This window comes from Rutidosis leptorrhynchoides, chromosome 11 (genome assembly GCF_046630445.1).
Source record: "Rutidosis leptorrhynchoides isolate AG116_Rl617_1_P2 chromosome 11, CSIRO_AGI_Rlap_v1, whole genome shotgun sequence".
In the NCBI taxonomy this organism is placed as follows: Eukaryota; Viridiplantae; Streptophyta; class Magnoliopsida; order Asterales; family Asteraceae; genus Rutidosis; species Rutidosis leptorrhynchoides.
The window spans coordinates 377280101-377293646 of NC_092343.1; the positions used below are offsets into that span (position 1 = coordinate 377280101).

General features: G+C 34.3%; 2 protein-coding genes across 2 annotated transcripts; both read right to left on the reverse strand.

The window, feature by feature from the left end:
- Positions 1–7036: 7036 nt before the first annotated feature.
- LOC139875971 (uncharacterized) lies at positions 7037–7840 on the reverse strand. Its single transcript, XM_071863266.1, has one exon. The coding sequence runs from the start codon at positions 7838–7840 to the stop codon at positions 7037–7039; it is 804 nt and encodes a 267-aa protein (XP_071719367.1).
- Positions 7841–11546: 3706 nt separating this feature from the next.
- Positions 11547–12332, reverse strand: LOC139874269 (putative germin-like protein 2-1). Its single transcript, XM_071861723.1, has 2 exons — positions 12182–12332; positions 11547–12082 (listed from the first exon to the last, which is right to left on the reverse strand). Exons 1-2 carry the CDS (start codon positions 12291–12293, stop codon positions 11547–11549), a joined length of 648 nt encoding a protein of 215 aa, XP_071717824.1. The 5' UTR covers positions 12294–12332.
- Between the last annotated feature and the right edge of the window lie 1214 nt (positions 12333–13546).

Below are 13546 nucleotides of genomic sequence, written 5' to 3' on the forward strand. Positions count from 1 at the left end.
TACTTGACCACGACCTCTTTGACTTGGTTGATGAGTCTTTTCACTGCTCTCTTCCTTGAAAGACAGTTTTGCTTGTAAAGTTTACTCCAATGGCTCCTTATTATTTTTATTGAGCCTATCTTCATGGGCTTGTAGTGAACCCATGAGTTCATCGATAGTCATTGATTCTAGATCTTTAGATTCTTCGATGGCTACGACTATATAGTCGAATTTTGAATCTAATGATCTAAGAATTTTCTCAATGACCCTCACATCACTTAAAGTTTCACCATTCCTCTTTAATTGATTGACAACCGCCAAGACTCTTGTAAAATAATCAGTAATTGATTCCGAGTCTTTCTTATTTAAGGATTCGAACTCACCTCGTAGTGTTTGTAGTCGAACCTTTTTCACCTTATCAACTCCCTTAAAAGAATTCTCCAAGATCTCCCATGCTTTCTTGGCGGTGGTTGCACTTGCAATTTTCTCAAAAGCTCCATCATCTACACTTTGTTGGATGATGGAAAGAGCCTCTTGATCGTTGGTCTTCAATAACTTTTTCTCCTTGCTGAGAGAACCTTTTTCTGTAGGTTCCTCATTGCCTTCCTCCACAATCTCCCATAAGTCTTGTCCACCTAGGAAGGTCTTCATTTGGATGCTCCATCGATCATAATTATCCTTTGTGAGGCGAGGAAACGTGATGACATTGTTGGTCATCATCTTGTCGAACCAAGCTCTTAATACCAATTTGTTGGAAATAGGAGGCTAGGTATATTATTTGTGGAAGAGAGGATTGATGATTTAGATGTTTGATTGATCTTGAAAACTTTGTTTTATTGCTTATTGTTTTGCTTGATTACAAATGAGGGGTGAAGCCCTCTATTTATACTACTCAATGGAGTAGTCTAGAACTCTTCATCAACTAATATCTAGATATTTCCTAAGTATTTTCTAGACTTAGATATTTTTACATGATTATTCTATACACATTGACTACTACACATTACATGAAGTTTCTAGATATTGGACTACAATCTTGGTCCATATACTTGTATACTTGCAAGTCCATATCCAAAACAAATAGCCCAAATCAAGTTTAGTTTCCAACAATAATCACATATGTGCATTTATTTTTGATAGAATAATCACATATGTGTGCACATATGTGATGTAACTATCAAAAATGATAGTGAAATTATCTGTTATAGATGATACTATTTTTCTAAGTGATACTAACAACGGAAATATTATGCACCAATCCTTCGATCAATGCAAATTTATGCAAATTTTTAGGAAGTTACAGTACCAGTTCTACAGTTTTATATCTCATAGCGAGTTGTAATCACTTGAATCCAATAATTTGCTTGAAAACTAACGGACCAATCAGAGCGCGACATGTGGCGCGACAATCACATGTGATTGAAAATTTTTTTCAAAAAATTAAAAATTAAAAAAAAAATTTAAATAATTTTTTTTTAAAAAAAAAATTTAATTTTTTTTATAAATTTAGCATTTCAATTTCAATCACATGTGATTGTAAAACCCAATCACATGTGATTCTGCATGTCAAATCTAATCACATATGATTGAAAAAAAAAATTCAAATTTTTTTTTTAAAAAAATAATTTCAACCGAAAACAGACTTTAATTGAGTGATTTGATCAAGTTTGTTAGCGTTTCGTGATCATATATTCAAAATTTCAGACTTGAATTCGGTGATTTAATCAAGTTTTAATCAAAAACTTGGTGTTTAAAGGTTTTAACACAAATTTACTGAAATTTGTCATTTTACTAAAAAAAAAAAAAATTCAATCACATGTGATTGGATTTCACATGCAGAATCACATGTGATTGAGTTTTACAATCAATTGTGATTGGCATTCAGAATCACATGTGATTTACTGCATGTCAAAAAAAAATTGCGAAAAAAAAAATTTCCGAAAAAAAATATTCGAAAAAAAAAATTTCGAAAAAAAAAATTTTCAAAAAAAAAATTTTCGAACAAAAATAAAAAAAAAATTTTTTGAAAATTTTTTTTTTATTTTTTTTTCAATCACATGTGATTATCGCGCCACGTGTCGTACTCTGATTGGTTCCTTGGATCTCAACTTAAAAGTTGGTCTCATTTGAATATTTCTCATCTCATAGCCCTTGTTAATAAGTTATAAACTTATCACCATATCTAAAAGAAGTGCCTATTTCTTCAACGAAACAGTTCTATATCTCATAGCCCTTGTTAATAAGTTATAAACTTATCAACGAAACATTTTAGACGCTTCTGTATCCAGTCATATATCATAAATAGAGTTGTAATCCTTTGGATCCATTAATTTGCTTGAAGTCCAATGAAAGCGCGACATATGGCGCGAAATCACATGTGATTAGAAAAAAAAATTCGAAATTTTTTTTTTGTGTTAAAAAAAAAATTTTTCTCGAAATTTTTTTTTTACAATCACATTTGATTATGCATGTCAATCATATGTGATTGTAAACCCAATTACATGTTATTATGCATGTCAAATCCAATTACATGTGATTGTACAATTCAATCACATGTGATTGTGCAGATAAATCACATATGATTGTAAAAAGAAATTTGAAAAAAAAAAAATTTCGAAAAAATAAATTTATTTTGAAAATTTTTTTTCGTTAATTTTTTTTTTTTTTTTTTTTTTGAAATTATGTTCTTTCAATCACATGTGATTTTCGTGTCCCTTGTTTTTTCTCATAACATGAATGTCAACTTAATTTATAGATTCAAATGAATATTCCTCATCATAAATATCTTATTGTTTTTTCTAACAGCGCGCGAAGGCAATATATATATATTCTAGCTGAATCAGCTGATCCTGTGTTGTATTGCATCCACTGCCTTTGCTCCTTCTTCAGCAGCCTCTCTTGTTTCGTTGGGTTTGATTCACCTTCTCAATCGGTCTCGATGCCCCTATTCTATTCTGATACCGCATCGTGCCTATCCTCGGGACAGGTTTGGGATAAGAAATCGTTGCTTAGTCGAGTGAACGAAGCGTGGGCGTAAAGCATCAAGTGAAGGCGCCGAATCCTTGCATCAAGTCTGATTCAATTAAGAGGGAAGCATTCGCTTTGAGAGGAGGGAGAAGTTCTCTTGTATATATATATATATATATATATATATATATATACTAGTTGAATGACCCGTGACATCACGGGTTAGTTTAATAAAATCTTTTTAATGATATATTTGACAATTGAGAAGAGAATTTAAGAGAAACTATAAGAGGTAACACGTACAAATGTAATCTAAGGTGTAAACACGTTTTATTTGTAATGTGTGAGTTACATGATATAAATTAAGAGATCCATCCACCTGCCTGCCATTTACAAAATCACACTTCTACTCTTTGCTTCTTTAAATCTAAGCAACGGATACCTGCACACAAATAAGGAATTTTTTAAATTGTATTATTACTATAACATTATTATGTATATTTATATGTATCGATTTTGTGTATTTTTATTAGGAATCAATACACTTCAAATAAATAATTATCATCGATAATCCATATATACTGCTATGGATAACTAACACACAAATACATAGATGAAAGCTTGAAAAAAGTACATCCTTATATTATACTCGACCAATAACTAATATTACAGTTGCAAATATCATATATTATACTCAACCAATAATCTTACCATTTATAAATTATGTTCTAAATCAACACAATATATTGTATATCTCTTGGCCCCCATGGTTTGATAATCACAGTTTGGAAATCGATTTCATGCAAGAAATCGGGTCTCCCATCCTTAGAACTTAATTGGAACTTTGCAGCATATAGGATATATATGTAGGGTTAAAACTAAAAACAAATAGAGTAAAACTTAATCAGCACAGGTCAAGATGCAAGAACTCAACAATACGTAAAGGGCACGAAGTTATGCACCATGTAAGGCCCTGCAGGTGAAGACATCTTGGACTAACCTACTATTTCTACCATTAAGTTGTATAAAAGTAACAACCCAATATAGAAACGTTATAAAGACGATAGAAACGTCAAATGCAAAAACTAATCTCAAAACAAATTTAGTGATCAAGTAATGCAAATAGGTATAACATTAATCATACCATGCAACTTTTCTCCTCCTTGTCATTTTATCGAAAACTTTCCATGCACCTTCATAATCACCAATCGTTGAATACCTTATTGTTATACCAACAAATACGAACAATAAGAAACTTAAAAATTGGATCTCAGAAATAGCCAAACAACGACGTTTTTAATAATGAATGGCAAATACAAATGTAGTGAAGTCATTCAAATCGGTCTCTTTATTCATACATGAGAGAAATATTGCTTTTTCAATTAGTTGACATAAAATTAGCGAGAATCTAATTAAATTTTATAATGATAATCAAGCATCTAATTTATTTTATAAGCAAGTCAAATAGTGAAATAGTAATGCAAACTTGTATTGCACACTGCACATATCTTCAGGACTTGAACGATGAAACAAATTATTATCAAATCCCCCAAATCATCATGTGAAAAAAGACTGGATTTATTAATGGTGAATTGCGTTTACAACAAAGAAATGCTGAAGGTGAAGATGAAGAGGAGAGGCGTAGTTTGGAAGAAAAAAGAGACACAATTTGGAAGAAAAAAAGAGGAGCGTGTTTTTTTAGGGTGTTTTTTTTATTTGGGAAAGGAGCAACGAGGTTATTAATGTATTTTTTTAAAATAATTAATCCTAAATTACTTAAGATTAATGACATCATCTAGAGTGTTGATGTGCGAGCGGAGGTGTACGAAATAATATTATATTTTACTACGAAATACGATACAATTTGCACAAGTTTTATTTATTTATATAGATGAGATATACTTAAACCTTGCTACAACACTTATAGGCAGTGTACCTAATCGTAGAGTAGTATAGTTTTTAGTAAGTCCGGTTCGTCCACAGGGAACTAGCCAAGTTTAACGCTATATTTTTAAAACTATATTTGTAATATTATTATTATTATAAAAAGGGGGTTTTACCGTTTAATGACCGGTTTGTCGATTTTATGTCTTAAGTCACAATTAAAACCTAATGTAAAATATCAAATATAAATATAACTTAATTTAAAGCGTAAAGTAAATGACGATAATTAAAGTGCGATAAATTAAAATGCAATAAATAAAATGACGGTAATTAAAATTGCGATAATTAAAAGTACGCTAATTAAAAAATGTGATAAGATATAAAATAAAGGAATTATGCTTATTTAAACTTCCGTAATCATGATGTTTGACTTGTTGATTTTAATTTATTACCATGGGTTAATTGTCCTTTGTCCGGGATTATTCACTATGTCCGTCTGGTTTTTGTCCATAACAACTGTGTAGGTGATGAACGAGTGGGTGGTTAAGTCCCTTGGGTGATCCTAACAGCTGTCAAAAAATAAATAAATAAATATATTTGCATGTTGTTTGGTCTGGTAGATTTGGTGTAGAAGGGGTGACATTTTCTTGGTTAATTGTATCCTTTCCGGTTCTTGCTAGATATTTAGGTTTTTTACTTTTGAAAAAAAATCTTGTCTTTTATAAAAGGTAAAAAGAATTGGATAAAACTCATCATAAAATATAAAAGAATTAAAAATATTCATGTACTTGAAAAAAACAAAAAAGAAACTAGAAAATATGAATAATATTAATTAAGAAATACATGTGTGTTAGTGTCATTTTACGATTTGTGATTATTAATTAAATCATTCTCATCCATTAATAACCTTATTCAATGGTTGACAGTTATATCAACGTCACGTCAACATTTTCTCTTTATCACTGATGAATAACTAATCAATAACATCTATAACACCATTCCTCAACCACTAAATTATTTATTTAACCATACTACAAATATGAGAGCACAATGTATAACTAATTTTAATAAAGTGAAGTACATTACTCCGTTATTTGATATGCTTTCAAACCACAAAATGGATGGCTAAGTGGTGGATGACGATGGATAACTAGACAATGCCATTCATTGTGATGGATGGCTAGACCAGTGGCGCCTCAATGGCTAACCAATCAGAATGGACTTGTGTTAATTTGATATATATGAAACAATATATAAAATTATTACTCCGTATTTATAACATATAATAAATCAGGTGCACGTTGCTGACGTGGCGGGCTGTGAGTGAATCTGCACAAATGACGCTTATGTGTAATTATCTAGTTAATCCAGATAATTAGTCACTAATCACGTGTCCTAATAACATATAGTAAATCAGGTGCATGTTGCTGACATGGCGGGCTATGAGTGAATATGCACAAATGACGCTTATGTGTAATTATCTAATTAATCCAGATAAGTCACTAATCACTTGTCCCAAATTAAACCACCGTATTATCATCTTTCAGAAGAAAAATTAGGATTAACAAAAACGGAGTATTGTACCCGCGAAATTTTTTGTAGCCAAGTTTTTCTGTAAATTACCTTTCTGAACGACATGCTATTGTCCGGGAAAGTTAGTCAACATTTCAGAAAAAAGTGGGGCAGAAATGCAACTTTCGTCGCGAATAAACGATTTTCTAGTAGTGTGAGAGGGTGCACCTTGGTTAACATGTTATTTATCACAAAAGAGGGAATAAGGGATTTTTATTCTTCTTAGTCTCAAGAAGGTTCTGCTAGGATTAGGATTACGTTAATGGTTAAGGGAGTAACAATGTTAGATAATTCACACCAAATGTTAACTAAGTTAACAAGTTATCTTATTAGTTTTTTTTTTTTTTTTTTGAAAAGCAAAATATATTATTATTAATGGAATATTTAATTACAAGATCCTATACTCATCTATACAATGAAATGGAGATACATGTTGTGGGGAACTAAATTATGAGGGTAGCCGTCGGATACCATAAAGACTAGCGAGGGCATAAGAACTTGAAAAAACAAGTCGGGGTAGAGAGAGGAACAGTGACGATCAAGCGCCAACAAAGTTACTACAGACTAACCCGATTAATCGAACCCTCAGTAGAAGATATAGTATTCGAGGGCTACGCTTGAGAGTAGGAGCGTATCAACCGATGCCGACACGATGTGGGGGATCCGCCACAAAGAATGAAGGATTGATGAGCCATTGGTGCCATATGATAGGTTTCTTTTTACTCAATCTTTTGGAGATCCAGCTAAAACTTTGAGATTGAATTTCGGAGAGGATCGATGCAATGGACCAGACTTTTTTGGAGAATACTTTTGTGTTTCTATGTTTCCATAACATGTAACATGTAATCCATTTGGTTGCTTGCCATATTGAAGAGCGGAGATTGTTGTGTGTGAAAGTTTGCTTATTGATGATAGCGTCATTAAGGTTTGAAATTAGTGAGTGGTCTTGGTTCCACCAATCTAGTACGTGTTTCCATATTTGGGCCGATTTTGGACAAAGAACAAGAGAATGCTCAATGGTTTCTATGTCTGATTCGCATAAAGGGCAAAGGATGGAGTCGAGATCAATACCACGTTTGTCTAATTCGAATCTAGTAGGTATCTTTTTTTGAAATGCTCGCCATATGAAAATGAAGACTTTTTGTGGTAGTAGATTGTTGCGGGGAATCGTCATGTTGAGGGTATTACCACCAAGCTTAAGGGAGTTTATCAAGTGTGCCATAGATTTGGTGGTGTAAGTGCCCGAAGGGTCGAGAGAACATTTCCAAGAGTCGGGTTTTTCGGACAATGTCACGGAGGAAATTATATTGTTTAGTTCAGTTAATTCATTGAGAACACGGCCGTATGGAGATCGTGACCAGCACCAATTACCGAGTGAAAGTCCATTATTTTGCGTGATTCTTTCAGCGACTGTTGCTTCTTTATTGGACTCGAGCATGTATAACCTGTGGAAAAGTGTGCTGAAACGTTCCGACCCAAACCAAAAACTGTTGCTTCTTTATTAGTTATCTTATTAGTTGAATTTGACACTTGTTTTTTTTTTTTTGAAAGGCAAAATAATTTTATTAATATATAAATATATGTACATTATACATCCCCGAAAAGTAACAAACATCCAACGATTATAACTACTAGACAAATGGAATTAAAAACCGACTATAAGTAAAACCCCCAGGAGAGGGGACTCAACGAATCGAGTAGGGACACGAAGTAGTACACAGTGCTGATCGAGCAGCGACAAAGCATAAACCCCAAGGCCCGTTTAACCCCTGAAGATCTTGCCTTATAGAAGGTTAGCCACAAGAAGCATAGGGGATGCTGTGGGGTATTAGCCAATGCCCACTCTTGATGTAACAACGCAATACGAGCTCGGGTTAATGAGCCATTGTGACCATTGAATTTGAGCTTTCTTTATTCGACCCGAAATCCATTTAAAGGATGAAAGTTGGATATCCGCTAGAATTGAAGGTATGTCCCAGATTTGGTTTTGAAAGATTTTTAGGTTGCGATATCTCCAAATAGAATAACCGCAGACCCACTTGGTGGCTTCCCATATTTTTGAACCTATCGATGAGAGACTGGAGCTGCAGCTACTTGAAAATAAATCCGCGACGTTTAGTTCTGCCGGGGGAGAAAAATTCCACCATTTGTAAAAATCCAACCATATAGCTTTAACCTGGGGGCATGTGGCAAGAATATGTTCGGTTGTCTCGGACGAGTCTTGGCAGATATTGCAAAGAGCCGAACCGAGGTCTAAACCACGTTTGTCAAGTTCGAGTTTAACTGGAAGTCGATGAAGTTTTGCTCGCCAAACGAAAAGTTCAACTTTTAATGGGACAGATCTGTTGCGTTTTGTAGGTGGTTTTACAGTTGAAGGTTGGAGACGAAGCATGTCTAAGTTTGCCGAAACTTGTTTGGTGAAAGAGTTATCCGAATCTGTTAGGGTGCAAAGCCACGAGTCTTCGGTAACGTTATTAGTATTCTGAGGTGGAGTAAAGTTCTCGATCAAACTTGATAGCTCCTCCATATCGCTAGCGCTTCTGCCCCTTGGAGAATGGAGCCAACTGCCATTGAATGAAAAGGATGACCCAGCTAAGTCCACCCGATCGAAGACGGTGCAACTTTTATCAGTATCAAGTGCAAATAATCGGGGGTATTTTTCTTTCAGAATGAAGCTCCCAAGCCAACGGTCGTGCCAAAAAGCTGTGCGTTTTCCATCTTTTAGAAACCTGCAAAAAATATGCGAAAAATCCCATCCAGCTTTCTCGAAATCCTTAGTGATATTGATGATGTTAAACCAAGTGGCACCGAGTTTCTTAAACCTGCAAAAGTCGTTAGTGACAAGCCCACCGTCCCTACCGTAAATACTAGAAATCACTTTAGTCCAAAGTGAGCAAGGTTCCGATTTGAACCGCCACCACCATTTTCCTAGCAAGGCTAGGTTTTTGGCGGAAAGCGATCCAATGTCTAAACCTCCCGAGTCGTAAGGTAGTAAAGTGTCATCCCATTTAACCCAACATATTTTCTTACCCGACCCGGACCCGCCCCAGAAAAAATTACAACGAAGCGATTCAAGTTGTTTTAAGATAGAGGACGGGGCTTTGAAGAGTGAAAAGTAATAAAGTGGAAGACTAGAGAGAACGGATTTTACCAATGTGAGCCGACCTCCGAAAGATAAAGTTTTTGATTTCCACTCCGCGAGTCGCTTTTTGAATTTGTCCACCACCGGAAGCCAATGAGTGGGTTTGTTCATCTTAAATCCTATGGGTAAACCTAAGTAGGTAAAAGGAAAATCACCCGCTTTACATCCGATTCTTAGAGCTATACTTTCCAAGTCCCCATTCGAAACACCAAAACCGAATAGATTGCTTTTATGGAAGTTAACTTTTAGACCCGAGAGATCTTCAAAGCACTTGAGAATTTTCATGGTGTTCAATATGTTGTGACGGGACCACTCACCAAAAAAGATGGTATCGTCGGCGTATTGTAAGTGCGAAATTATGACTTTTTCTTTACCGACTTCTATCCCTTTGAAATGCCCCGACAACATGGCACGCTTTACAAGGAGGTTTAAACCTTCCGCCGCAATTATGAATAAAAAGGGGGAGAGTGGGTCACCTTGCCTAACACCTCGTTCCGGGGTGAATTCACGGGTTGGGGATCCGTTAACGAGAATGGATATTGAGGCGGAGCTAAGGCATGCGAAGATCCATTTTTTCCATCTATTACCGAACCCGATATTCTCCATGGTTTCCATCAAGAAGTCCCATTTTAGGCAATCAAAAGCCTTTTCGAAATCTACCTTGAAAATGAAACCTTTTCTTTTTTGTCGTTTGAGTTCATCGATAGTTTCGTTTGCGATGAGAACCCCATCAAGAATAAATCTTCCTTTCAAGAATCCACTTTGTTCGGAACCTACGAGTTTATGGATAACCTTTTCGAGTCTCTTTGAAAGAACTTTTGCCACAATTTTATAGTAAGACCCGATAAGGCTAATGGGGCGAAAGTCACTGGGGGTTAGCGGGTTATGTTTTTTGGGGATGAGTGTGGTAAAGGAAGCATTACACCCCTTGGAGAATTCCATATTTGACCAAAACCAGTTGAAAGCGTTAACTACATCATTCTTCACTAACCACCAATATTTTTTGTAGAATTTCAAATTGAAACCGTCCGGACCGGGTGCTTTAGAGCTACTACAACAACGAATTGCCTCCCAAATCTCGGATTCACTAAAGGGGTTTTCGAGCATCTCATTATCATTGTCGTTTAAGATCTTTGATTGAAGGTTGAAAGAGCATGAAGAATCATTATTAGCTTTGAAGATGTTCGAGTAATGGTTGAAGATTTCATCTTTAATTGCGTTTGGTTCCTCCGACCAACAACCATTAATTGAAATGCCGAAAATATTATTTTTCGTGTTTCTCCTTTTGACGTAATTGTGGAAGAACTTTGAGTTTTCGTCTCCCTCAAGGGACCATTTGATGCGGGCTTTTTGTTTAAGCATTTTACATTTGATTTTCTCTTTTTCAATCCATGTTTTACGTTCGTTCAACCACGTATCCCTCTCGGTTTGAGATAAAATTCTGATCTGAGCATTCTTTTCCCACTCGCTAACCGAATCTGCTAGTTCTTGGATCTCGATATCGAGTTTACCAAAGTTTGTTTTGCTCCAATCGTTGAGTGCTTTTTTCACGTTTTTTAGCTTTTACCTCATATTTTTTTACTCGACATAAGGTGGTCACTCGTGTGATAATTTACCCTGTATTGATAAGCTAGATACGAGTTCAACATGGTAAAAAGTCAGTAATTTATTGTCCAATATTCAAGTTTAAATAGAGAAACTAAAATATAAAAAAAATAAAAGTAAAAAATGTTTATGTAGGTTTGGCATTGACATGAGAGACATCTTGTACTACTATTTGAATGTTGTTTTACATATTGTTTGATTAACTATCAGGATGTTAACTTAACTTTTATGTTTTTAATTATAATTATAAAGGATTGAAAAACAAAACGTAATCAAAATAACATTTATCTTTTATTCACTTTTAAGTATAACAGGACACATGAAAACATACTTATTGGTAATCACTTAACATAATACGTCCAAGTACTCAGAATTAGACGATTAATTACATAACTTTTTAGAACTTTGATTGAATTTCATAAACGGTTTTGACGTCCACCTGAAAAGCCTTTGCAAGAATATCCGCAGAAATATCAGGGTTTGATCCAAACACAGCTTTAGCAATGGTAATAACTCCCGGATTTTGGCTACTCAAAGCGGCAATCGCAACAGCATACCCATTTCCAACATTTTGTTGGAAGTGAATTAAACCAACCGGGAACACAAAAACATCACCCTTCACGAGTGTTGTTGTGATGAGACGGTTTGCAGGATTGGATGTTACAAAACCAACCTCAAGACTACCTTCTATGACAGTCAATATTTCAGTGGCTCGAGGATGTGTGTGTGGAGCGTTAAGTCCCCATGGAGCAAAGTCAATACGAGCCATGGAGATACCTAAAGTGTTAAGTCCAGGCAACTGTTGTACAAACACTTGTGTCACTATAGACCCAAAGGGGTTTGATGTATTTCCCATACGGTCTAGCCCCTTGAAAAGAAAATCTCCTGCTGTAACGACATTTGGATCTTTGCAGACGAAACCATTCACGAGTACTACATGAGCAAAAAGCGAAAAATTATATTATTTACGTAACGTGAGAATATAATTGAAGGATATATATGTCTAGTCATATGATCAAGATAATAATTTACCTTCACTAGTATTATCGGCCACGCAGAAGTCCTGTAGAGGACCTGGGTCCGATGCCAATGCAAGTGAACATGTTGCAAACAAGATACCAAATAAAAGCAAATGAGACGTCATTAGTGAAATCGAAGTGATAAACTTGTTTTGCAATGAACTTTGGTACTTCAGAGAATTTGTGTAAAGAAATGTGCAGCTTGCTAATGCTTTTATAGCAACACATTGAAAGATAAATCTAAGATAGGTTTGACATCACGAATTAATTAAACCATGTTGAAAGAGTAATACAACTTATTCGTACAAAAATAGTTTAGTTTAATTTACCATATCAATATTCAATATCAATAATTGTAATATACAGTAATTTATAATTTATAATTTATAATTATATATACAATTTGATTTGATTGATAACATACGTCAATTAAAAAGTCTTTTACCTAATCGGTTATTAATTAACACCAAGATTCAACATTTCGACCATGTTTGTTCATTAACAAATCAATACTTAAATAGTTAGGAACATATGGTTAAGATTGGTGTGTCTAATACAAATAATTTAAACCACGTTGAAAGAATAACACGTTAATAATATTGAAAGAATAAAACGTAATATATAGTAGTCATTATATACGTAACTCCTTACAAGAAGAATTACATTAAGGCGACTAAGACAAAGAGGGTTCAACAACTAAAATATACAAAAGCAAATTTGTCAAATTTATGTTATTGATGTAGTCATTATAGAGATTTGTCAAATTTATGTATACATTGATGTAGTCATTAGAGAGTATTTTACCTAATCGGTTATTAATTTATTTACACCAAGATGGAACATTTCGAGCTTATTTGTTCATTAGCAAATAAATAATAAAATATTTCTATATATATTCACCTAAAATGCATCTTTTTGACTATGTTTTTACTTGATCAATGTTTTAACACATACATAGAACCTTTCAATTCATTTGTTTAAACGACTCGGACTCTTCCGATTGTTATTATCTAATTATTCAATATATTCAATGATAGTTATAAACGATTATTGTTAGGAATTTGGAAGACCCCCCAACAAGACAAGTGATTTAAACTAACCACTAATCCACGAACGACAAACGAATAATAAAGCAAAAAATAAAGATAAACGACACAAGATCTAACGTGGTTATATCCCAACTCCAAAACACGGAGAATAGTTTACTCCACGGGAGCAAACTAGAGATATTTTGTGCACACGGTTTATGGGTTACATGTGGTCCTATTTATAGGCAAAAAAAAACAATAAGAAAACAACTTCGGGAACAAGTTTCCATAATCTAGAAAGTTCTGGCTGACCTAGCCTCGCGATCGCGAGCTTCATGCTTGATCAGCCT

Excerpts from the sequence above, each read along its gene's own strand:
- LOC139875971 (XM_071863266.1), bottom strand. The coding sequence starts at position 7,840 with ATGCTCGAGTCCAATAAAGAAGCAACAGTCGCTGAAAGAATCACGCAA.
- LOC139874269 (XM_071861723.1), bottom strand. The coding sequence starts at position 12,293 with ATGACGTCTCATTTGCTTTTATTTGGTATCTTGTTTGCAACATGTTCA. Across the intron at positions 12,083-12,181 it reads GGCCGATAATACTAGTGAAG|TACTCGTGAATGGTTTCGTC; the intron begins GTAAATTATTAT and ends TTGCTCATGTAG.